This window comes from Convolutriloba macropyga, chromosome 7 (genome assembly GCF_964194025.1).
Source record: "Convolutriloba macropyga chromosome 7, txConMacr16.3, whole genome shotgun sequence".
Classification (NCBI taxonomy): Eukaryota; Metazoa; Xenacoelomorpha; order Acoela; family Convolutidae; genus Convolutriloba; species Convolutriloba macropyga.
In genome coordinates this window covers 41498570-41525065 of record NC_134474.1, presented here as the reverse complement: position 1 = coordinate 41525065, position 26496 = coordinate 41498570, and the positions used below count along the sequence as shown (strand labels likewise).

The 26496-nt window shown below is 35.0% G+C and overlaps 1 protein-coding gene across 1 annotated transcript; it reads left to right on the top strand.

Moving 5' to 3' along the window:
- The first annotated feature begins 401 nt into the window (after positions 1–401).
- LOC142342290 (retinol dehydrogenase 12-like) lies at positions 402–26048 on the top strand. The gene is made up of 3 exons (XM_075393576.1): positions 402–721; positions 24635–25381; positions 25705–26048. Exons 1-3 carry the CDS (start codon positions 601–603, stop codon positions 25881–25883), a joined length of 1047 nt encoding a protein of 348 aa, XP_075249691.1. The 5' UTR covers positions 402–600; the 3' UTR covers positions 25884–26048.
- Positions 26049–26496: the final 448 nt, after the last annotated feature.

The window sequence follows — 26496 nt, the reverse complement described above, 5'->3', positions numbered from 1 at the left end:
GATTGATGAGAAGCAACAAATTCAATCGGAACTGAAATTTGGCGTTGTTGAATACAAATAATATCAGATGAATTTCAAAAGTTGTGATATCTAACCATTCGTTTGATCGTTTCTTTCATTTTGTGAGAACCAGAGCTCTCTTACGGTATGAATACAGCTATTAAATTTTAGTGTTTTGCGATTAATGAGTTCTTTAATTTTAATTCTTTCTTTGAATTTCCAAGTTTGTTCGGTTAGACTTTAGCTGAGACAAATTTAAGTCAAATTATCTTGTTTTTTGGCTATTGCATGTAAAATCCTAACGGAATTTTGTTTAAAACGTTTGTTGAATAAAAAATTTATTAAATGGCGAAACGGCATGGAACTCAGTGCCTCTTTTTATTGCGCGTTTAATTCTTGAATATGTCGTCGTTTTCAGATCAATTAGTTATCAACATTCTGGGTGCGCAATTCTGACTGGCAAGCTGTAGTTAGCTCAAATTTCTGGATCTTCAAGAATCGGAATGTTGCATTTTGATCATTTCTGAATAGTTCCACGCTATGGTAGCTCATTGTTTGTCGAGCAGACAATAATTTGACCGTGAAGATAAACTGGCCAAAATGACAGTTATATCCAGTATTGTGAATTTCTGGCACTTTCTTGTAAAGATCAACATGGCGTTCGTTCGGTCAATGTTTGACACTGTGGCTTCCATCGGAGTGAAAAGTCTTCTGTTTGGTGGTAAGGCAATTTGAACACACTTTTTTTATAGCTGTGAAGTTGTAAAATGAGCGCTACTATACCGCACGTCAACAGTAAGTTAGCGCCCTCCAGTTTTACGGAATAAAATTTCATTTTATGACCCGATATTGATTGAATAGAGACTTTTGATCCCATTTCGAAATAATGTTTACAATCAATCCCTGCACTAGTCGTATTGCCCAATTATGAAATTGCGATAAAGTGCATTCGTAACTTACCCCATACACCAGTGTTAAGTTGATGAACTTTTTAAAAGTAACAGTACAGTAAAAAGAAAGTGGTTTTAGAATATGTGATTTGTTTTTGTTTGTTGAGCTATTAGTGAGTATTCATTTGTTTCAAACATCGAATTGAGAAAAGATGTGAGTTAAATAACACTTGGTGGCAACTTTTTTAGTGTTAAACTTGTATGGGATTCATCATACTTTACATTGGGGTATCTAGTAAAATTCCATTGCGTATTATCCCAATATCATAGGCAGGCAAGGCAATACCACGAGAGTAAGCTATTGATGGCATACCAATTATTTTCAAAATTCGGTTGCAGGTTGGTACAGTATTAAATCAGAAATTGATTTTGAGGGTGTTAACTTAATTTTGAAGTTTGCTATATACTGCACTGCGGCTGTCTTTAGTTTGCTTTTTTTGTTGTATCGCGTTAATTTTTCGTTCTGAATAATTTATCGCACAATAGTTGAAAAAGAAACTTCCGTACTATGACTTCAATAACTTGCTTACGTGAAAACAGCTTAGGTTTTTAACAAAATATTTCTAATTCATTATTTCGGTATACGTGTCTTACTTAACTTAAAATAGCTTTGCACACAAAATTCAGGTTTTTATGGCTACAAATGAGCTACTGAGAGCTGCATACCTCGGTTTGTATTGTTTACGCAACTTTTGAGAGATAATATTTGATCATTTTAAATTTTTTGTTAGAATTTTGAATCGTTTAATCATTAATTCACTATGTCACAACACTGGAAAGGTGCTAACCAATTATAAACTTTAAAACGAGGAGGCTCGGTAATGTGCGCTTACACATAAACTTCCGACCTCGCTCATCCACATTTTTGACCTAATTGTCCATCCAATAGGGAATACTTAGAAAACTTTCAAAACTCACATATTGTTCGGCAAACCGCTAAAGGATTAAAATAATGCCTCATTAGATGGCCGATATATGGACGAGAATCTGAGACTAGATTTCAAATAATAACAAACATTAATTGCTCCCGGAAGTCTATCGACGTCTATATTTAATAAAAATACACAACAACAAAATCAAAATGGCATCAGATAAAAGGGATACAATACAAATTAAGTTGTGCTGCACAAAATAGTCGTGAGACCTGTCCTTATTGAGATTCCGTAAAAAGTCGGGAAAAACAGCAGAAAGAGCAAAATCCAGAAAAAAGTTCCATGTTTGGAAATCATTATTTACTAAGTGATTGAGTGATTAAAACCATTAGGTATCAACTGAAATCATCAAAATTGTTCATTTATTCCTCCTGAGGTATAGTTGTTGGAGCGATAGAGAGCTCTTCATTTATGCCTATTGAGGAAGCGATTGACAAATCTCATTATCCACAAAATGTCATACGACTACAAAAAGAACGAAAAAGTCATTCGAATTTAAAAAATCAATTTATTTAACAAAAGGGTGTCGCAGCCGTTAAAACCATAAGAAATTCACTGAGAACATTGATTAGGTTCAGTTGCGAGTTCCTATAATTTCAACGCATAAAGACTCTCCCATTAGAGTGATATTGTTGAAAGGAAACGAAAAACCAACCTCACAAATGGGCGGATATCCAGAAATTGCTTTAAATGAATTTTCATTTTTTTAAAAGAAAATGCGTAGTACCGAAGCCAACACATCAGTAGTTGAAAACAAAACTCTTATAGAGGTTGACTTTTAGCTGGCTAGAAAGATGATGTGATCTGTCTTTACAAATACTTGCTAAATATTGGCAGAAGTAAGATGAAAAATTCAAATATTCATTGATTTTTCAAGAGATTTTCTTCGAATTCGTAAGAAATGAACGCTTTCAACTGTGAAAAACGGATCACCTTGCAACTCCTTAGGAAGCCAACCTGGTTTGTAATTAGTGAAGCTAACTCATAAGGGTAAAAAATGTAGACGGACCCCATAAGTTCACAAACGATTTTACGTAACTACAGCATTGAAACCATGAAAACTATGAGACATTGCAACTCACATTGTCAAAAACCATAACCATTAGAAAACTGTTGTATGGCTTAGCACAAAATCAATAAGACGTGTCAAAAGTCAGACTAAATAGCATGATATCAATAGCATCATGGCATAATTGCTCCCAGAAGTCTATCGATGTCTATATTTAAAAAAATACACAACAAAATTAAAATGGTATCAGATAAAACGGATACAATACAAATTAGGTTGTGCTGCACAAAAAAGTCATGAGACCTGTCCTTATTGAGACTCCGTAACAAGTCGGGAAAAACAGCAGAAAAATCAACATCCCGAAAAAAGTTCCATAATTGAAAGTCATTATTTACTAAGTGATTGAGTGATTAAAACGGTTAGGTATCAACTGAAATCATTAAAAATGTTCATTTATTCCGCCTGAGGTATAGTTGCGGGAGCGATAGAGAGCTCTTCATTTATACCTGTTGAGGAAGCGATTGTCAAATCTCATTATAAACAAAATGTCATACGACTACGAAAAGAACGAAAAAGTCATTAGAATTTAAAAAATCAAATTTTTTAACAAAACGGTGTCGCAGCCGTTAAAACCATAAACAATTCACTGAGAACAATGATTAGGTTCAGTTGCGAGTTCCTTTTTTCAACGCAAAAAGGCTTTCCCATTGGAGTGATATTGTTGCAAGGAAACTAAAAACCAACCTCACAAATGGGCGGATATCCAGAAATTGCTTTAAATGAATTTTCATTTTTTTAAAAGAAAATGCGTAGTACGGAAGCCAACACATCATTAGTTGAAAACAAAACTCTTATGGAGGTTGACTTTTAGCTGGCTAGAAAGAGGATGTGATCTGTCTTTACAAATACTTGCTAAATATTGGCAGAAGTAAGATGAAAAATTCAAATATTCATTGATTTTTCAAGAGATTTTCTTCGAATTCGTAAGAAATGAACGCTTTCAACTGTGAAAAACGGATCACCTTGCAACTCCTTAGGAAGCCAACCTGGTTTGTAATTAGTGAAGCTAACTCATAAGGGTAAAAAATGTAGACGGACCCCATAAGTTCACAAACAATTTCACGAAACTACAGCATTGAAACCATGAAAACTATGAGACAATGCAACTCACATTGTCAAAAAACATAACCATTAGAAAACTGTTGCATGGCTTAGCACAAAGTCAATAAGACGTGTCAAAAATAAGACTAAATAGCATGATGTGAATAGCACCATGGCATAATTGCTCCCAGAAGTCTATCGATGTCTATATTTAAAAAAATACACAACAAAATCAAAATGGTATCAGATAAAACGGATACAATACAAATTAAGTTGTGCTGCACAAAAAAGTCATGAGACCTGTCCTTAATGAGACTCCGTAACAATTCGGGAAAAACAGCAGAAAAATCAACATCCCGAGAAAAGTTCCATAATTGAAAGTCATTATTTACTAAGTGATTGAGTGATTAAAACGGTTAGGTATCAACTGAAATCATTAAAAATGTTCATTTATTCCGCCTGAGGTATAGTTGCGGGAGCGATAGAGAGCTCTTCATTTATACCTGTTGAGGAAGCGATTGTCAAATCTCATTATAAACAAAATGTCATACGACTACGAAAAGAACGAAAAAGTCATTAGAATTTAAAAAATCAAATTTTTTAACAAAACGGTGTCGCAGCCGTTAAAACCATAAACAATTCACTGAGAACAATGATTAGGTTCAGTTGCGAGTTCCTTTTTTCAACGCAAAAAGGCTTTCCCATTGGAGTGATATTGTTGCAAGGAAACTAAAAACCAACCTCACAAATGGGCGGATATCCAGAAATTGCTTTAAATGAATTTTCATTTTTTTAAAAGAAAATGCGTAGTACGGAAGCCAACACATCATTATATGAAAACAAAACTCTTATGGAGGTTGACTTTTAGCTGGCTAGAAAGAGGATGTGATCTGTCTTTACAAATACTTGCTAAATATTGGCAGAAGTAAGATGAAAAATTCAAATATTCATTGATTTTTCAAGAGATTTTCTTCGAATTCGTAAGAAATGAACGCTTTCAACTGTGAAAAACGGATCACCTTGCAACTCCTTAGGAAGCCAACCTGGTTTGTAATTAGTGAAGCTAACTCATAAGGGTAAAAAATGTAGACGGACCCCATAAGTTCACAAACAATTTCACGAAACTACAGCATTGAAACCATGAAAACTATGAGACAATGCAACTCACATTGTCAAAAAACATAACCATTAGAAAACTGTTGCATGGCTTAGCACAAAGTCAATAAGACGTGTCAAAAATAAGACTAAATAGCATGATGTGAATAGCACCATGGCATAATTGCTCCCAGAAGTCTATCGATGTCTATATTTAAAAAAATACACAACAAAATCAAAATGGTATCAGATAAAACGGATACAATACAAATTAAGTTGTGCTGCACAAAAAAGTCATGAGACCTGTCCTTAATGAGACTCCGTAACAATTCGGGAAAAACAGCAGAAAAATCAACATCCCGAGAAAAGTTCCATAATTGAAAGTCATTATTTACTAAGTGATTGAGTGATTAAAACGGTTAGGTATCAACTGAAATCATTAAAAATGTTCATTTATTCCGCCTGAGGTATAGTTGCGGGAGCGATAGAGAGCTCTTCATTTATACCTGTTGAGGAAGCGATTGTCAAATCTCATTATAAACAAAATGTCATACGACTACGAAAAGAACGAAAAAGTCATTAGAATTTAAAAAATCAAATTTTTTAACAAAACGGTGTCGCAGCCGTTAAAACCATAAACAATTCACTGAGAACAATGATTAGGTTCAGTTGCGAGTTCCTTTTTTCAACGCAAAAAGGCTTTCCCATTGGAGTGATATTGTTGCAAGGAAACTAAAAACCAACCTCACAAATGGGCGGATATCCAGAAATTGCTTTAAATGAATTTTCATTTTTTTAAAAGAAAATGCGTAGTACGGAAGCCAACACATCATTATATGAAAACAAAACTCTTATGGAGGTTGACTTTTAGCTGGCTAGAAAGAGGATGTGATCTGTCTTTACAAATACTTGCTAAATATTGGCAGAAGTAAGATGAAAAATTCAAATATTCATTGATTTTTCAAGAGATTTTCTTCGAATTCGTAAAAAATGAACGCTTTCAACTGTGAAAAACGGATCACCTTGCAACTCCTTAGGAAGCCAACCTGGTTTGTAATTAGTGAAGCTAACTCATAAGGGCAAAGAAATGCGGACGGACCTCATAAGTTCACAAACAATTTTACGAAACTACATCATTGAAACCATGAAAACTATGAGACTTTGACAACTACATTATCAAAGAAACATAACCATTAGAAAATTGTGGCATGGCTTAGCAAAAAGTCGATCAGACTTCTCAAAAATAAGACTAAATGGCATGATGACAAAGTCAAGAACCAAAAGAGTGGTTTCAAAAATCCTTTTATTTAACTTAAGTCTTTGAAACCTTTAACAATCAACTGAATTCATTAAATTGGTTTCCCTATACAACTAGAGGAAGGCGTGGCAATATTTCATTATACTGATTATGTTGAACAACTACAAGAGGACGACAAATACTTGGGAAAATTTTAACTGGGAAAAAATCTAAGTTTTGCGAGAGAACGATGTCGCAGCCGTTGAAATAAAAAACACCAAGGGCATTAAATATGTTCTATTCCTGTTTCTTTAGACAACATTTGGAGCTCTCATTAATGTGATAATTTGTCATGTAAAGAAAAAGGAAGATAGAAGCTCAAATTTGGCAAGAGAACGCACTTAACAGCTTATGTCATGAACACAATAAATATGTTCAAATACGAATTTCGCAACGCTTTTGTTGTTAGATTTTTTAGTAATGTGATATTTTACCATAGAAACAAAAAGAACAGCAAAAACGGGCAGTTATGCACAAAAATTACAAGTTTTTGTATTAAAACTTTTAGCACCAAAAGCAACGAGGATATTAAGAAGTCTGACACAAAGATTAGTTTTAATCTTATATGAAAGAAAGTTTGACCTGTATTTACTGAGAATAAGCTAAAAGATGACAGAAGTGAGAAGAAAAATTGAAAGTTCAAAAAATGACTGAAATTTATTTTGAAAACAAATATATTCAATGTCATAAGAGACATAAGATAACAACCAAAAGCCTTTGTACAGGTTCAGTTAAAACCCTCGAAGAAGTCTTTTGGATCTTTGATTGGTTAGACTCTGCAATCAGACTGCAAAAAGATTAACAATTGAAGGCAAAACAAGAAACTCTTCTAAACAAGAAACTCAAACTAAAACTCTTCTTCAAAGCCGTAAAAACCATTAGGTTCGCTGAAACATACTATCTACAACTGGCCTCAGTTTTGCATATATGGGAGCTGCCATTAATGGACCCGTGAATTGAAATTTTTGTTAGTAATTAACATTAAAAACAACTAAAATCAAAATAATTTGAAAAAAGGCAGCACCAAAATGAAAATTAAAAACTATCTGATTATAACAATCCATGATGGTACCAATCCTATCCCTGATTTTGTCCCGCGTCCAGCAAACCACACAAGAGTTTCAAATCAATGCGAATTTGACCAATTGCTTAGTGACATATCTCAAAACAAAAAACATTTTTTTGTATAATTGTCGAGTTAAATTTGTAAAAAATACGGCAAGATTTTAACTCGAGAAGACTTTTATCGGATGCCCGATTTCAGCAAGCTCTTTTTTGGAGTTTACGGAGATCGTTTAGCTGTTGGTAGGTCTCTACTTTCGGCAAACGTAAACAAATGGTACCAAAAAAGCATATTTTGTGCAATTTTTAATGAAAGAAGTCTGAATATTGTAATTGTTTTCAGAATTTTTAGCCAAAAAATCTTCAATCAAACATTTCAACAACGTTCATCTATCTCTAAGGGGAGCAATAACACTCTACGGTTGACAATTTTAATTTGATTTATACAAGCAAATTTGAGCCAAATTTCAGCAAAAATTACGGGAAATGTGAATAAAAACTGTCCAATATTCACAATAGTTCAAACCTCGATAACTCTGTAGGAAACGAAATTCGAAAATCTCGTTTGATCTCCATATTCTAGGAAATACGTGCTTTTTAATGATACCACTCACAACTCTCAGATGAATATATTGATCGGCCCAATTTGGCTGAACAAAAAAAACCTATTGGAGTATATAGTTCCTCCTTCCCCACTAAAATGTGGTCGGAACAATAAAATTGAATTTCCACTGATTTTTTTGCATAACAAATGCTATAAACAGTGGAACCGCAGAAGGCGCAAAGACTAATGTTAAAATTGCTCATGATAGTGAACCAATTAGCTCCACAAAAATATTTGGCAAAAACAATTAAAATGCTCTTTCTATCTAAATCGGATGTTTTTAATGCAGCGATAAGATAAGTTTTACATGAAACAAAAAAGCAAGCGTAGCTATCAAAAATTATTTTCACAAACTCATGATCAGCGAGAAAGCGAAGCCTCTTGCTTTTGTTAAACACTACAAATATCAGATGAACCCGGGACAACTCCGAATAATTATCTCATAAGATCTTGCAAGATTCTGACAGAATCTTACAAGAGGATGCATAGTCTTACAAGGTTTTCGGACAATCTTACAAGATGAAAATTTGTGTTACAAGAATCTTAGAAGATAGCCATTGGCACAACAAGACCTTATAGGATCACCATTTGTCTTAAACGAATCTTACAAGATCACCGTTTGTCTTAGAAGAAGCTTACAAGACAACTGTTTGTCTTAAAAGAATCTTACAAGATAACTCTTCGTTTTTAAAAGAATTTTATAAGGTATCCGTTCGTCTTAAATCCTAGAAAGCTATACTTAAGACCTCGATTTGAGAAAAAACAACTATAGGTCGCAATATTTCAATCCTTATTCAAATATTGAATTGAAATTATTATTATTATTATTAATTTTTAAAAAAATACAAATTTAATTATTTATTAGTCCTCCCATCTTCAATCTTTATTCGTTGATTTTCAAAGTTTTTCTTGATTTTTTCCTTTCTGCTCAGAGGGTTGAAGTCGAGGTTGGAGGTTGATGTAGTGATTCTCTTGGTTTTATTTTTTCTGCTTAGGGGTGAAGTCAATGATGAAAGTTGATGTAGTTTCAGTCCAGAATGTGGATCGTGGCTATAACAGAAGAAAAGAATCAGTCGAAGAAAGAGAGGAGAGAGAAAGGGGAGAGAAGGAGGGAGGGAGCGAGCGAGAAAGAATGAGAGAGAGAGAGTGGGGAGAGAGAGAGAACGGGGTTGGAGAGAGAGAGAGAGGAGAGAAGGATAGAGAGAACTTGAAAATCGTTGGCTTCACGCAACTTCAGTTATATTTCCTGACAGGGAAAACATTCTCCCGATTTTTGACAAACCCCTTTATTAGACAGCGCGGACAGGAGTTTTCATTAAATTGAACCATGTTGAGTACACTTGCAGTTGCAGTCATGACAGCAACAATGGAACGGACACGAAATCACAATATTCTTAAATTTTTCTTTTAATTTTGATTCAATTAGAGACTTTAGTTTGAAAATATCAGCGGTGTAAATTTTGCAAACTACGGTTTTGATTTATCATATCAGAGTCCTAAAAGAGCCAAATTACAAAAGGCATCTCATAATTTAGGTGGTAGATTGAAAACTTGAGCCAAAATTGGCCTCAGGCAGAACTTACGCGTCTTGAAAACAGGCGCACTGTCAATATTTAGAACCAACTGAACTTCCTGACAAAAAACAGTCCCAATTTGTTTTCAATGAGACTTCACTATTGCAGAAAGCCGATACATATTTTGTACTTTTTAAAAGTGTTTTCTGAATTTTAGTTTTTATACTAACACAACAAAAGCTTGCATTGTCGAAATCTTTTCCAATGACTATCGGCAGGTGAAGAATTGATAATTTTCGAATAGATAATCGGGGACAGATAAAAATTTGCTAGAAAATTTCAAAAATTCAACACGCAACTTAAATGTTTAAGCATGAAAGACTCGGTTGAGAAATAAGATCCAGCGTACAGCGGTTTTTCGTTGTCCTGAAATAGAGTTTTCCTGGCAATATCAGCATCATTGAGTTCCAATCGATTATTTCACATCTCATCTGCGAAAACATCGAGCCTTAGGAGGAGTAGAATCGTCAATTTCCTAGTCCGCAGAGCCCAATTTTTTAGAGCTCAGCTCCCAATCTGAATCGAAATTTTCTAAATTTTGCGAAACGTTTCCCAACTGCCGACAGCAATTTGGTTCGATATCGCCAAAAGCTGGTTCGTAGGACAGAAGCAGTCCTGTATAATTTTCATCAGTGTCAGCAGGCGTTCCGGAGAGTCTTACCGAAGTCCGGGACGTCAAGAAAGCTCTCCATTACTTTGAAAAGTTACTGCACCAGTTGAAAATTTGCCAAAATTATGCTGTTGCTTGCTTTTTAATGGCTCCAGGGTCAGCAGGGAAGGGGTCACCGTGCCGGTTTTCTTGTGGACACAAGCAGTCAACATTGAATTTTTCAAAGAATTGCTTTCAAAAAACCCTCAGTTCCTCTCCTACCCTAATATTCCTTTACGCCACACAATAAACCAGTATTTTTTTGCTTATATCCAACGATTGATTTACAAGATGGGTTCACAAATCGTTATCAGTTATTTCATCAAGAAGAGCAATTAGGCCGTTTGTAGTTTCACCCTTTTCTGTGTTCTGCTTCGCAAACAATCCAACGTCATGAAAATTACCTAAAGGTGAGTAACTGTCAGTGTGGCAGCCTACTCGTACATAGCTTCATCAATAGCTTACTCATACCATATTTACCGTCAAGAAAATCATTCAAAAAAGCACATCGTAAATCGTGGCTTCTATCGTCTCTCTCATCAGAAACGACTATTTTGTGAGAAGAAATTGGTCCTCTCTTGATTGTAGTTATTCTCTTGATTTTATTGTGTCTGCTGAGGGGTGAAGTCAATGATGAAAGTTGATGTAGTTTCAGTCCAGAAGGTGGAACTTGGCTCTGACAGAAGAAAAAATCAGTCAAAGAAAGAGGGGAGAGAGAACGTGGAGAGAGGGAGGGAGCGAGCGAGCGAGAAAGAGAGAGAGAGAGAGAGAGAGAGAGAGAGAGAGAGAGGGATAGAGACAGAGAGTGGGGAGAGAGAAAGAGAGAACGGGGATGGAGAGAGAGAGAGAGGAGAGAAGGATAGAGAGAACTTGAAAATCGTTCGCTTCACGCAAGTTCAGTTTTTTTCTTGACAGGAAAAAAAATTCTCCCGTTTTTGGCAAACCCCTTAATCAGACAGCGCGGACAGGAGTTTTCATTAAATTGAACCATGCTGAGTACACTTGCAGTTGCAGTCATGACAGCAACAATGGAACGGACACGAAATCACAATGTTCTTAAATTTTTATCTTTTAATTTTGATTCAATTAGAGACTCTAGTTTGAAAATCATCAGCGGTGTAAATTTTGCAAACTCCGGTTTTGATTTATCATGTCAGAGTCCTAAAAGAGCCAAATTACAAAAGGCATCTCATAATTTAGGTGGTAGATTGAAAACTTGAACCGAAATTGGCCTCAGGCATAACTTACGCTCTGTCAGTCGCAATTTGTTTTCAATGAGACTTCACTATTGCAGGAAGCCGATACATATTTTGTACTTTTAAAAGTGTTTTTTGAATTTGAGTTTTTATATTAACACAACAAAAGCTTGCAGTGTCAAAATCTGTTTTACTGACTATCGGCAGGTGAAGAATTGATAATTTTCGAATAGATAATTGGGGACAGATAAAAATTTTGCAAAAAATTTCAAAAATTCAACACGCAACTTAAAAGTTTATGCTGGTCTGAAATAAATGCAATTAATTTCATGCATGAAAGACTCGGTTGAGGAATAAGATCCAGCGTACAGCGGTGTTTCTTTGTCCTGAAATAGAGTTTTCCTGGCAATATCAGCATCATTGAGTTCCAATCGATTATTTCACATCTCATCTGCGAAAACATCGAGCCTTAGGAGGAGTAGAATCGTCAATTTCCTAGTCCGCAGAGCCCAAACTTTCAGAGCTCAGCTCCCAATCTGAATCGAAATTTTCTAAATTTTGCGAAACATTTCCCCGCTGCGGACAGCAATTTGGTTTGATATCGCCAAAGGCTGTCTCGTAGGACAGAAGCAGTCCTGCATCATTTTCATCATTGTGAGCAGGCGTTCTGGAAAGTCTTACCGGAGTCCGGGACATCAAGAAATCTCTCCATTACTTTGAGGAATTGAAAAGTTGCCTAAATTATGCTGTTGCTTGCTTTTTAATGGCTCCGGGTCACGAGGGGTGGGGTCACTGTGCCCGTTTTATTATGGGCTCAAGCAGTCAACATTGAATTTTTCAAAAAATTGCTTTTAATAAAACCCTCAGTTCCTCTCCTACCCTAATATTCCATTATGTCAAACAATAAACGAGTCTTGTTTTTGGTTTTATCCAACGATTGATTTACAAGATGGGTTCACAGTTCATTATCAGTTATTTCATCGAGAAAATCAATTAGGCCGTTTGTTGTTTCACCCTTTTCTATGTTCTGCTTCGTAAACAATCCAACTTCATGAAAATTACATAAAAGTAATTAACTTTCAGTGTGGTAGGCTGCTCGTACATAGCTTCATCCATTCACTCATACCATATTTACCGTCAAGAAATTCATGCAAGAAACCACATCGTAAATCGTGGCTTCTATCGTCTCTCCTCAGAAACGACTATTTCGTGAGAAGAAATTGGTCCTCTTGATTGTAGTTATTCTCTTGATGTTATTTTTTCTGCTGTGGGGTGATTCAAATGATGAACGTTGATGTTGTTGATTCTCTTGGTTTTATTTTTTCTGCTGAGGGTTGAAATCAATAATGAAAGTTGATGTGGTTTCAGTCCAGAAGGTGGAATTTGGCTATAACAGAAGAAACAAATCAGTCAAAGAAAGAGGGGAGAGAGAAAGTGGAGAGAGGGAGGGAGCGAGCGAGCGAGAAAGAGGGAGAGAGAGAACTTGAAAATCGTTAGCGTCACGCAACTTCAGTTATTTCTTGACAGGGAAAAAAATTCTCCCGTTTTTGGCAAACCCCTTCGTTAGACAGCGCGGACAGGAGTGTTCATTAAATTGAACCATGCTGAGTACACTTGCAGTTGCAGTCATGACAGCAACAATGGAACGGACACGAAATCACAGTATTCTTAAATTTTTATCTTTTAATTTTGATATATAATTTAATTAGAGACTCTAGTTTGAAAATCATCAGCGGTGTAATTTTGCAAACTCCGGTTTTGATTTATCATGTCAGAGTCCTAAAAGAGCCAAATTACAAAAGGCATCTCATAATTTAGGTGGTAGATTAAAAACGTGAGCCAAAATTGGCCTCAGGCAGAACTTACGTGACTTGAAAACAGGCGCACTGTCAATATTAAGAACCAACTGAACTTCCTGACAAAAAACAGTCCCAATTTGTTTTCAATGAGACTCCACTATTGCAGGAAGCCGATACATATTTTATACTTTTTAAAAGTGTTTTTTGGATTTTAGTTTTTATACTAACACAACAAAAGCTTGCATTGTCGAAATCTTCTTTTCCAATGACTATCGGCAGGTGAAGAATTGATAATTTTCGAATTGATAATTGGAGACAGATAAAAATTTTGCAAAAAATTTCAAAAATTCAACGCGCAACTTAAAAGTTTATGTTGGTCTGAAATAAATGCAATTAATTTCATGCATGAAAGACTCGGTTGAGAAATAAGATCCAGCGTACAGCGGTGTTTCGTTGTCCTGAAATAGAGTTTTCCTGGCAATATCATCATCATTGAGTTCCAATGGATTATTTCACATCTCATCTTCGAAAACGTCGAGCCTTAGGAGGAGTAGAATTGTCAATTTCCTAGTCCGCAGAGCCCAAACTTTCAGAGCTCAGCTCCCAATCTGAATCGAAATTTTCTAAATTTCTAAAGTTATTCTCTTGATTTTATTTTTTCTGCTGTGGGGTGAAGTCAATGATGAACGTTGATGTAGTTGATTCTCTTGGTTTTATTTTTCTGCTGAGGGGTGAAGTCAATAATGAAAGTTGATGTAGTTTCAGTCCAGAAAGTGGAATTTGGCTATAACAGAAGAAACAAATCAGTCAAAGAAAGAGGGGAAAGAGAAAGTGGAGAGAGAGAGGGAGGGAGGGAGCGAGCGAGCGAGCGAGAAAGAGGGAGAGAGAGGGAACGGGGATGGAGAGAGATTGGAAGGAGAGAGAGAACTTGAAAATTGTTCGCTTCACGCAACTTCAGTTATTTCTTGAAAGGGAAAAAATTCTCCGATTTTTAGCAAACCCCTTCATTAGACTGCGCGGACAGGAGTTTTCTTTAAATGGAACCATGCTGAGTAGTTGCAGTCATGACAGCAACAATGGAACGGACATGAATTCACAATATTCTTAACTTTTTATCTTTTAATTTTGATTCACGTAGAGACTCTTGATTGAAAATCATCAGCGGTGTAAATTTTGCAAAATCCGGTTTTGATTTATCATGCCAGAGTCCTAAAAGGGCCAAATTACAAAAGGCATCTCATAATTTAGGTGGTAGATTGAAAACTTGAACCGAAATTGGCCTCAGGCAGAACTTACGTGACTTGAAGGCGCACTGTCAATATTTAGAACCAACTGAACTTCCTGAAAAAAAAACAGTCCCAATTTGTTTTCAATGAGACTTCACTATTGCAGGAAGCCGATACATATTTTGTACTTTTTAGAAGTGTTTTTTGAATTTGAGTTTTTATATTAGCACAAGAAAAGCTTGCATTGTCGAAATCTGTTTTACTGACTATCGGCAGGTGAAGAAAAAATTGATTGGAAAAATATTAGCATAAAGCTGAGAAAAAGTCAGTGAGAAGAAGTGTTTATACCTTAAGTGCGGTAGTTTTATTCCAGAGGTAAGAGATAGACCAGTTGTTTTGATTAAAAAGAAAAGCGATCAGAAGACATATTGCTGTTAGTTTTTCAAATAAAAAAACTGATTGTATAAATGCACCTTTGACCACATGCTTTATTTTTACCGTTGGCCCAAATAGCAATCTTTTCATGGCTTTCCAAATTCAATACAGCAAGTTTGAAGTAATTGTTGACTTTACAGGCAACGGCAAAGCTGTGAAAGAGCTCACCACATGGCTTTGCAAATTTTACCCACGAAAATCTAATCTTTACTTGTAATGCAGAGAATATTACTATATATTCAATTTGTTCACGAATGAACTCAATTGTGCGTGCTTTTTCTATTTCAATGCGCAGGTTTCTTGAGAAACCAAGAAAACAAAGGTTGGTACTTGAATTGCGGTTTCGTATCAGTGCACGTATCACTGTACGTAAGATCAGTGGCTAATGGTTTGGTTTCCGTCGCTTTTGTGCAAATGTACCGTGCTTCTCTGTGAGTATTGACGCCCTTGTTTGATAATACCAAACAGTATTTTTATGAATTACTGTTTAGTTAAAACTGGCGATATAGATTATAAGAACGATAATAAATCTAAGATTAAAAAATCATTCAATTGATTTTCAAAATGTCGGCAAAAAGCAGATAAAAACAGAAGTGTTTTTATTTTTAGTGCGGTAGTTTTGTCCCATTTGCAGGAGACAGAGCAGTTGTTATTTATGGAAACGGAAAAAGATCAGAGAACATTTTGCATTTGTTTTAAATAGTTTAATAGTTTTATAACCATCTTCGATCACATGCTTTAGTTTTGCTTTTGGCCGAAATCGCAACTTTTTCAGGTCTATCCTAGATCAATATAAAGTAGGTTGTTAGTTATTGTTGATTTTATTTGCTACGGCAAAAATCAAGGAGCTAACTACAAGTCTCAGCTAACCACTTTTTTGTGTCTCAGTGAAGTTTACTATTTATCCAATTTGCTCCTGAAAGAACTCAACTCTGCTTGCTTGTTTCTCCTTCAATGAGAATTTTTCTTGAAAAAGCAAAGAAAAAGAAAGATTGATGTTCGAATTTCGTTTTCTGTAGCAAAATGGCTTTTTGATAACTGTCCGTAAGATCAGTGATTAAGGACTTCGTCACTTTCTCTGCGCTTTCGTCACATTTTGTGCGTGTGTGCCCTCCAATTCTCAGGGTTTTGATGCCCTTCTTAGATGCTAAGAAACATCATTTATTTGAAAAACTAATTAACTGAAAATGGCAAAATAGATTATATGAACGATGATAAATCTAATACGAAAAAGTATCATTAAATTGATTGAAAAAATATTAGCAAAAAGCTGAGAAAATGTCAGTCGGAAGAAGTGTTTATACCTTAAGTGCGGTAGTTTTATCCCAGAGGTAAGAGATAGACCAGTTGCTTTGATTAAAAAGAAAAGCGATCAGAAGCATATTGCTGTTAGTTTTTCAAATAAAAAACTGATTGTATAAATGCACCTTCGACCACATGCTTTATTTTTACCGTTGGCCCAAATAGCAATCTTTTCATGACTTTTCAAATTCAATACAGCAAGTTTTAAGTAATTGTTGGCTTAATAGGCAACGGCAAAGCTGTGAAAGAGCTAACCACATGGCTTTGCAAATTTTGGTCCACGAAAATCTAATCTTTACTTGTAACGCAGAGAATATTACTATATATTCAATTTGTTCCCGAATGAACTCAATTGTGCGTGCTTTTTCTATTTCAATGGGCAGGTTTCTTGAGATACCAAGAAAACATAGGTTGGTATTTGAATTGCGGTTTCTGTATCAGTGCACGTATCACTGTACGTAAGATCAGTGGCTAATGGTTTGGTTTCGGTCGCTTTTGTGCAAATGTACCGTGCTTCTCTGTGAGTATTGACGCCCTTGTTTGATAATACCAAACAGTATTTATGTGAATGACTGTTTAATTGAAACTGGCAATATGGATTATTAGAACGATGATAAATCAAAGACTCAAAAAACATTCAATCGATTTGAAAAATGTCGGCAAAAAGCAGATAAAAACAGAAGTGTTTTTATTTTTAGTGCGGTAGTTTTGTCCCATTTGCAGGAGACAGAGCAGTTGTTATTTATGGAAACGGAAAAAGATCAGAGAACATTTTGCATTTGTTTTAAATAGTTTAATAGTTTTATAACCATCTTCGATCACATGCTTTGGTTTTGCTTTGGGCCGAAATCGCAACTTTTTCATATCTATCCTAGTTCAATATAAAGTAGGTTGTTAGTTATTGTTGATTTTATTTGCTACGGCAAAAATCAAGGAGCTAACCACAAGTCTTGGTAATTTTTGTCCACGGATTTCTAATTATTTCTTTTGTATCTCAGTGGAGTTTACTATTTATCCAGTTTGCTCCTGAAAGAACTCAACTCTGCTTGCTTGTTTCTTCTTCAATGAGAATTTCTCTTGAAAATGCAAAGAAAAAGAAAGATTGGTGTTCGAATTTCGTTTTCTGTAGCAAAACGGCCTTTTGAGAACTGTCCGTAAATTCAGTGACTAAGGACTTCGTCACTTTCTGTGCGCTTTCGTCACATTTTGTGCGTGTGTGCCCTCCACTTCTCAGGGATTTGATGCCCTTCTTAGAGGCTAAGAAACATCATTTATTTGAAAAACTAATTAACTGAAAATGGCAAAATAGATTATATGAACGATGATAAATCTAATACGAAAAAGTATCATTAAATTGATTGAAAAGTATTAGCAAAAATTTGAGAAAATGTCAGTCAGAAGAAGTGTTTATACCTTAAGTGCAGTAGTTTTATCCCAGAGGTAAGAGATAGACCAGTTGTTTTGATTATAAAGAAAAGCGATCAGAAGACATATTGCTGTTAGTTTTTCAAAAAACTAATTGTATAAATGCACCTTTTACCACATGTTTTATTTTTACCGTTGGCCCAAATAGCAATCTTTTCATGACTTTCCAAATTCAATACAACAAGTTTTAAGTAATTGTTGACTTTACAGGCAACGGCAAAGCTGTGAAAGAGCTAACCACATGGCTTTGCAAATTTTGTCCACGAAAATCTAATCTTTACTTGTAACGCAGAGAATATTACTATATATTCAATTTGTTCCCGAATGAACTCAATTGTGTTTGCCTTTTCTATTTCAATGGGCAGGTTTCTTGAGAAACCAAGAAAACACAGGTTGGTGTTTGAATTGTGGTTTCTCTATCAGTGCAGGTATCACTACATAAGATCAATGACTAATGATTTTGGTTTCCTCCGCTTTTGTGCAAGTGTACGGTGCTACTCTGAGAGTAGTGACGCCCTTGTTTGATAATACCAAACAGTGTTTATATGAATTACTGTTTAGTTGAAACTGGCAATATGGATTATAAGAACGGTGATAAACCAAAGACTAAAAAAACATTCAATCGATTTGAAAAATGTCGGCAAAAGCAGATAAAAACAGAAGTGTTTTTAATTTCAGAGCGGTAGTTTTGTCCAATTTGCAGGAGGCAGAGCAGTTGTTATTAATGGAAACGGAAAAAGATCAGAGAACATTTTGCATTTGTTTTAAATAGTTTAATAGTTTTATAACCATCTTCGATGACATGCTTTGGTTTTGCTTTTGGCCGAAATCGCAACTTTTTCATGTCTATCCCAGTTCAATAAAGTAGGTTGTTAGTTATTGTTGATTTTTTTTGCTACGGCAAAAATCAAGGAGCTAACCACAAGTCTTGGTAATTTTTGTCCACGGATTTCTAATTTTTTTTATCTCAGTGGAGTTTACTATTTATCCAATTTGCTCCTGAAAGAACTCAACTCTGCTTGCTTGTTTCTTCTTCAATGAGAATTTCTCTTGAAAATGCAAAGAAAAAGAAAGATTGGTGTTCGAATTTCATTTTCTGTAGCAAAACGGCCTTTTGAGAACTTTCCGTAAATTCAGTGACTAAGGACTTCGTCACTTTCTGTGCGCTTTCGTCACATTTTGTGCGTGTGTGCCCTCCACTTCTCAGGGTTTTGATGCCCTTCTTAGAAGCTAAGAAACATCATTTACTTGAAAAACTAATTAACTGAAAATGGCAACGTAGATTATATGAACGATGATAAATCTAATACGAAAAAGTATCATTAAATTGATTGAAAAAATATTAGCAAAAAGCTGAGAACATGTCAGTCAGAAGAAGTGTTTATACCTTAAGTGCGGTAGTTTTATCCCAGAGGTAAGAGATAGACCAGTTGTTTTGATTAAAAAGAAAAGCGATCAGAAGACATATTGCTGTTAGTTTTTCAAATAAAAAACTGATTGTATAAATGCACCTTCGACCACATGCTTTATTTTTACCGTTGGCCCAAATAGCAATCTTTTCATGACTTTCCAAATTCAATACAGCAAGTTTTAAGTAATTGTTGACTTTACAGACAACGGCAAAGCTGTGAAAGAGCTAACCACATGGCTTTGCAAATTTTGTCCACGAAAATCTAATCTTTACTTGTAACGCAGAGAATATTACTATATATTCAATTTGTTCCCGAATGAACTCAATTGTGCGTGCTTTTTCTATTTCAATGGGCAGGTTTCTTGAGATACCAAGAAAACATAGGTTGGTATTTGAATTGCGGTTTCTGTATCAGTGCACGTATCACTGTACGTAAGATCAGTGACTAATGGTTTGGTTTCCGTCGCTTTTGTGCAAATGTACCGTGCTTCTCTGTGAGTATTGACGCCCTTGTTTGATAATACCAAACAGTATTTATGTGAATTACTGTTTAATTGAAACTGGCAATATGGATTATTAGAACGATGATAAATCAAAGACTAAAAAAACATTCAATCGATTTGAAAAATGTCGGCAAAAAGCAGATAAAAACAGAAGTGTTTTTACTTTTAGTGCGGTAGTTTTGTCCCATTTGCAGGAGACAGAGCAGTTGTTATTTATTGAAACGGAAAAAGATCAGAGAACATTTTGCATTTGTTTTAAATAGTTTAATAGTTTTATGACCATCTTCGATCACATGCTTTGGTTTTGCTTTTGGCCGAAATCGCAACTTTTTCATGTCTATCCTAGTTCAATATAAAGTAGGTTGTTAGTTATTGTTGATTTTTTGTGCTACGGCAAAAATCAAGGAGCTAACCACAAGTCTTGGTAATTTTTGTCCACGGATTTCTAATTATTCTTTTTGTATCTCAGTGAAGTTTACTATTTAACCAATTTGCTCCTGAAAGAACTCAACCCTGCTTGCTTGTTTCTTCTTCAATGAGAAATTTTCTTGAAAAAGCAAAGAAAAAGAAAGATTGGTGGTCGAATTTCGTTTTCTGTAGCAAAACGGCATTTTGATAACTGTCCCTAAGATCAGTGACTAAGGACTTCGTCACTTTCTGTGCGCTTTCGTCACATTTTGTGCGTGTGTGCCCTCCACTTCTCAGGGTTTTGATGCCCTTCTTAGAAGCTAAGAAACATCATTTATTTGAAAAACTAATTAACTGAAAATGGCAAAGTAGATTATATGAACGATGATAAATCTAATACAAAAAAGTATCATTAAATTGATTGAAAAAATATTAGCAAACAGCTGAGAACATGTCAGTCAGAAGAAGTGTTTATACCCTAAGTGCGGTAGTTTTATCGCAGAGGTAAGAGATAGACCAGTTGTTTTGATTAAAAAGAAAAGCGATCAGAAGACATATTGCTGTTAGTTTTTCAAATAAAAAACTGATTGTATAAATGCACCTTCGACCACATGCTTTATTTTTTACCGTTGGCCCAAATAGCAATCTTTTCATGACTTTCCAAATTCAATACAGCAACTTCTAAGTAATTGTTGACTTTCCAGGCAACTGCAAAGCTGTGAAAGGGCTAACCACATGGCTTTGCAAATTTTGTCCACGAAAATCTAATCTTTACTTGTAACGCAGAGAATATTACTATATATTCAATTTGTTCCCGAATGAACTCAATTGTGCGTGCTTTTTCTATTTCAATGGGCCGATTTCTTGAAAAACCAAGAAAACAAAGGTTGGTATTTGAATTGCGGTTTCTGTATCAGTGCACGTATCTTTGTACGTAAGATCAGTGACTAATGGTTTGGTTTCCATCGCTTTTGTGCAAATGTACCGTGGTACTCGGAGAGTATTGACGCCCTTGTTTGATGATGCTAATAAACAGTATTTATATGAATTACTATTCAGTTGAAACTGGCAATATAGTTTATAAGAATGATGATAAGTTTAAAGCGAAAAAATCATTCAATTGATAGAAAAAATGTCGGCAAAAAGCAGAATGAATCAGTCAGAAGAAGTGTTTACCCCTTAAGTACGGTAGTTTTGTCCCTGAGGTAAGAGATAGAACAGAAGATTTAAAAGAAATAACGATAAATAAAGAAAAATATTGCTGTTGTTTTTTTTCAAATAAGACTAATTTTGCAAATGCATCTTCGATCACATGCTTTACTTTTACTGTTTGTCCAAATACCAAATTTTGTGTCTTTCCAGGTTCAATGCCAAGCAAGTTGTAGTTTAGTGTTGATTTTATAGGCGACGGCAGAGCTGTGATGAAGCTACCCACAAGGTTTTGTAAATTTTTTCCACGAAATTCTAATCGAAGATAAAATTGTTTTCTTGTATCTCAATGAATTTTACTATTTATCCAAATTGTTCCTGAAAGAACTCAACACAATTATATTTGCTTGTAGCGCAGCGAAGTGTACTCCATATTCAATTTGTTCCTGATAGAACTCATTTGAGCTTGCATGTTTCTATTTAAATAAGAATGTTTCTTGATAAAGCAAAAAAGACTGATTGGTATTTGAATTTCGGTTTCTGTAGCAAAACGGTCGTTTCTAGTGCGTCACTTTTTGTGCGTGCGTGCCGTCCTACTCTGAGGGTATTGGTGCCCTTCTTAGATACTAAGAAACAGTAGTTCCTCAGTCCTTTAAATTTGCAACATTCTTGCAAGATAAACAGTCGTCTTACAAAATCTTACAAGACAAACATTCGTCTTAGGAGAATTTATAAGATGTACATTTTATTGCAAGAATCTTGAAAGATCTTACAAGATAACCATCCAGTGTCGCCCAGGGAAGTTACTTAAAATGAATTGGTAGCTGTACTAAGATTTGATTGGGTTCTTTTAATTTGTATAGTCATAGGGTTTTTGCTAGACTGATTTTTTGTTTTCGCATTGCTAAAAATGAGCTTTAAGGAAACTCTACTAAACTTCAAAGTTTGCGTTACAGAAGGGATATCTTCTTCATGCTCTAGTTACCTGACAATTCAAGTGCTTTCTTATACAGTTCAGCGCTCTAACTGGTTTTTTAAGGAGTTTTCAGGTTCTCAAAATTCATCGTATATATTGAATTTCAACAAAATTATTGTGAATTGGAGGGATGGCTCCTTATTTGCTTTAGGATAGTTAGTTTTTTGTTTTGGGTTTTTTGTTTTTGGTATATGAGAATTTTCTTGAAATCGGGGACTCTTTGGCTGTTGGGGGGGGGGGGTTTCTTTTATTTCTCAAAAAGCATTTTTAATCTGCGTCGTGTTTTGATCCGACGTGCACGCATCAAAACATGATTGGACTTTGTTGTCTTTGAGGTCTTATTTTAATTTTCCGTCAGTCAACTACTTGAACCGGACATAATGTTTGTTGAGTGATCAGAAAAAGATGTCACTTTCATTGCAATATGAAGTCAGCAATTAAAAGTTTTCCGAACAGTGCTTGCTTAGCGAATCTTTGTCTGATTAAAATTCAATTTTTTTAAGTGAACTGCTCAAAGACTCTTACAATACAAAAATTGCGTTTTGCTCTCCTGAATGAAAACGAAATTTGAACCTAAGCAAATAATGTTCACATTAATGAGTAGATTTTTGTTTCGATCCTCTTCAGTGGGGGAGAAACTATATACTCGGTTTTTTTGTTCCGTCAACTTTCGCCGATCTATATATTCACTGTAGAGACGTGTGAGTGGTACCATTAGAAAGCCCGTTCAGCATAGAATATATAAGTAACAAAGGTTTTATTGAATTTCGTGTTTTCCACAGAGTTATCGAGGTTTAAAGTTTTGTGAACATTTGACTGATTTTATTCTGAGTGTTCAGATTTTCCTAGTTTTACGCATTTTGTTTGCCAAAAATATATTAAAATTGGTAAAAATTAGTTTTGTTGATTTTACCTCTAAGGACAAAAGACTGTTGTTGAACTGTTTGATTCAATTTTTTTGGCTAAAATCTATGCTAAATTTTTGACAATTGAGCCCTTTTTTCATCAAAAATGGCACAGAATGAGCTTCTTTAGACCAAAAATGTATTAAAGTACGTGTTACCTAGTCTGTTTATTCAGAAGTATAATATCTCATTATTTGTGTTCAAAGATGCCGCTGTTGAAAATATTATTTTTTCCGGATTAGGTTTTGGTTTTAACTAACGGATGTTGCATTTGTCTTTAATTTTGTAGACGTACGACATGTTATGGATAATAGCTTGTCTCGAATCATTCATTTCGCAGTATGAATGAACAGAAACCTATTCATAGGTTCCGATTGACATCTAATGATGTTCATTATTGGAAATTTTTTGTTTTAAAGAAAACGTATACTTTCGACTTTGTGTTTTTTTTGTCTACCTTTTACCGGGTCTCACCAAGAACTGGTCTTAGGTTTTTTTAGTGAAAAACCAAAATTGATTGTTTAGTGTAGGTTTTTCTTGACACTCTTTCTTTTACTGTTTTTTTAAATTACAGTGAGTTTTGGATGTAAATGTTTGTAATTTGATTTTTGTTTGTCTTGTCGCTTAGTCCTAATAATGGCTGGGGTCACCGGCCCACTAATTTGGCATTATTTACTTTACAAAGTTTATTTTAGTTGGAAGCATTTTTTTTATTTTTATACATCAATGATTTTTGATCAATAATGAGATGTTTTGAAAGCTTTCCTCATTTGGTAGGCAATTAAGCCAAACTTTCGAATAAGCGGGTTCGGAAGATTAAGTTCGGATGCTTATTTCTGAGACTCTTTAATCAGGCTCTCTTGTGCTGTTTTCTTTGCTTCGTTTTCCGTTGATTTCAAATTTAAGGAAATTGCATCGAATTTCAATTTTTAGATTTCATTAATTTCAAGAGCGTTTGTGTATTAACTTGTCAATGTGGTATATATCGAGCTGTTTTTCCTTAAAATATGAGAATTGTAAGGTATGGAAATTTGTTTTCAAAACTGCTTGAAGACTGAATTGTTCAAGACTGTAGATTGTGTAGAGTATCCACAATTTGAGAATTCATGGCAACTAAAATATTTTTCACGAGTCACTCTTTTTTCCCCAAAAATCCAAGCTGGTTTTGGGAAATCTGTAAAAAAAATAATTTATTTATTTGATTATAACGTCAACTTCGATGCATGAGTTGGAAACAGTAGTAATTTTTCTCGTGAAAATGGAGAAGTTGATCTTGATGAAGAGAAAATATTTGACTACCTGAGATGGTGTCATGACGTTTTGAAGCTATGTCAATTAGGTTGATGAAATTTGCGAAGCACCTGAAATATAAAAAAAAATCAGTTGAGATTTGATATCTGGGAATTCTTTTTATACTCGACCAGATAAATCCGACAAATATTAAGTGAGAGGGGTCGGAGAAATAACTACTGCAGATAAACAGATCCTCCTTTTGTACTTAGTGGCATCTGTTGCACTAATTCGCTTGATATTTTTGATTTACTACGGCATTAGTTTTCGATAAAGATGACAGCCAACCCTTTGAATAACTTTTAAAAGTCGTGTCTTATTAGTAACAATGCTTAGAGAGGTCTGGACCACATCCCGAATTTTTGGACCGGGAGAAGTTCCGTCTTGATGGCTACATAGTTCTAATTACTGGATCCAGTTCAGGAATTGGAAAAGAGACAGCTAGAGATCTTGCACTGAGAGGGGCTACCATCATTATGGCCAATCGAGACCTCAAAAAATCAGAAAGAGTTGTAGCCCAACTTCGCCTAGAAGAAGGCGAAGATAAACTTCCGGAGGATAGGTTCAAAATCCGCCGCTTGGATCTAGTCGACTTCGAAAGCGTGAGAGCATTTGCTAAAACAGTTTGCAAAGAATTCCCTGTAATTGATATTCTGATTAACAATGCTGGATATGCTTACTATGGTGGGACGCAGCAATTCACAAAAGATGGCTTTGAAATAACATTTCAGACAAATCATCTGGGTCATTTTTTACTGACTAGCTTGATTATTAACAATGTTTTGGCGTCCGAAAGAGGGCCTAAGATTATCAACATTTCCTCTGTTGCACACGCTGGTGCTGAAATGGATTGGAACGACTTGAACGGTTGCAACAACTACGGTGGCTTTAAAGCTTATGCACAGTCAAAGTTAGCAAATGTTTTGTTCACGAAACAACTGAACGAGTTATATCGCGGTCGTTTGAACACATATGCGGTTCATCCCGGTTTGATCGCCACTGATATTGTGAGAAATGATTCCTTCCTTTATTTTGGAGTGAAATGGTTCTCCTGGATTCCAATATTAATCAATGAGCGTCAAGGTAAACTGCTTTCGGTATCTACTTGGAGCAGGCTATCAGCTGTCTCCATTTGGGTTCTTGATATACGAATTATGGGGGTTTTAATTTTGTATTCTTTAATGGAAGGATATCATCATAGTTTTTTGTATTAACCATCAAAAAGTAACCTCTGATAAAAATTGTTCTGCTCAATTGAGTAATAGGGATTCTGAAAGTTTCCATAGTGGAAGTGGTTTTAAGTTAAGCACCTTTAAATAATTATAAATAATTAAAATAACAATTGATAAATATCCCTTCAATATCGTAGATGCTATATGACTCCATAGATTTTCATACATTAACAGGTGCATTCACAACCATCTATTGTGCTGCAAGTGACAGAACCCGAACAGAGTCTGGCCTGTACTATGCAGATTGCAGGGCTGTAGAACCCGGAGACGTCGCCAAAGACTCCAAAGCCGCGGAGAAGTTGTGGAAAATCAGCTCCGAGTTACTCGAAATTGAGTGGAAAGTTGATGGGTGAAAAAACTTCAAGATATTTTTGACTCGCTATACTTCATCGCTTCCGGTGCTGAATGAATTGCTTATCCTAACTTGCTCGGAATTTTCCCCCTTTTTATTATCAGATTATATTTCGCCCTATATTTAAAGTCCATAATTTTTTTCAAAAGTTAATGTTAAAAATTGATACTTTTTGGTTCATTAGCTGAGCTACGAAGATTGATATTGAGCTATATGGCGAGATTTTGATCGATAAACCTTTATTGAAGTTAAATTCTTAAAGTTTTACTGAAACGTTCGTCAGTTTGAAGAGCGATAATTTTTATTATCCAAACGTGGAAAAAAGTTTCTGGTTGCAGAAGTTTGAAATTGCAAATTGAAAATAGTTGAGCTTGTCCCAATATTTGTTTCCAAAAGCCAGGTGGATGCTTAACAAAAATCTGAAATTATTGTTACGTAGTAAATGAAAGAATATTAACCAATCAGAATTGAGTATTTAGATTTGAATTTAAATGCGTGTAAAACGTTCTAATATACATAGAAAGTTCCGAAAAAGTTCATTTAACCTAATTTTAAGTAAATATAACCACTATACGTATCGATTAAGCTGGTTTTCGGCTTAATATTTTTAGGTT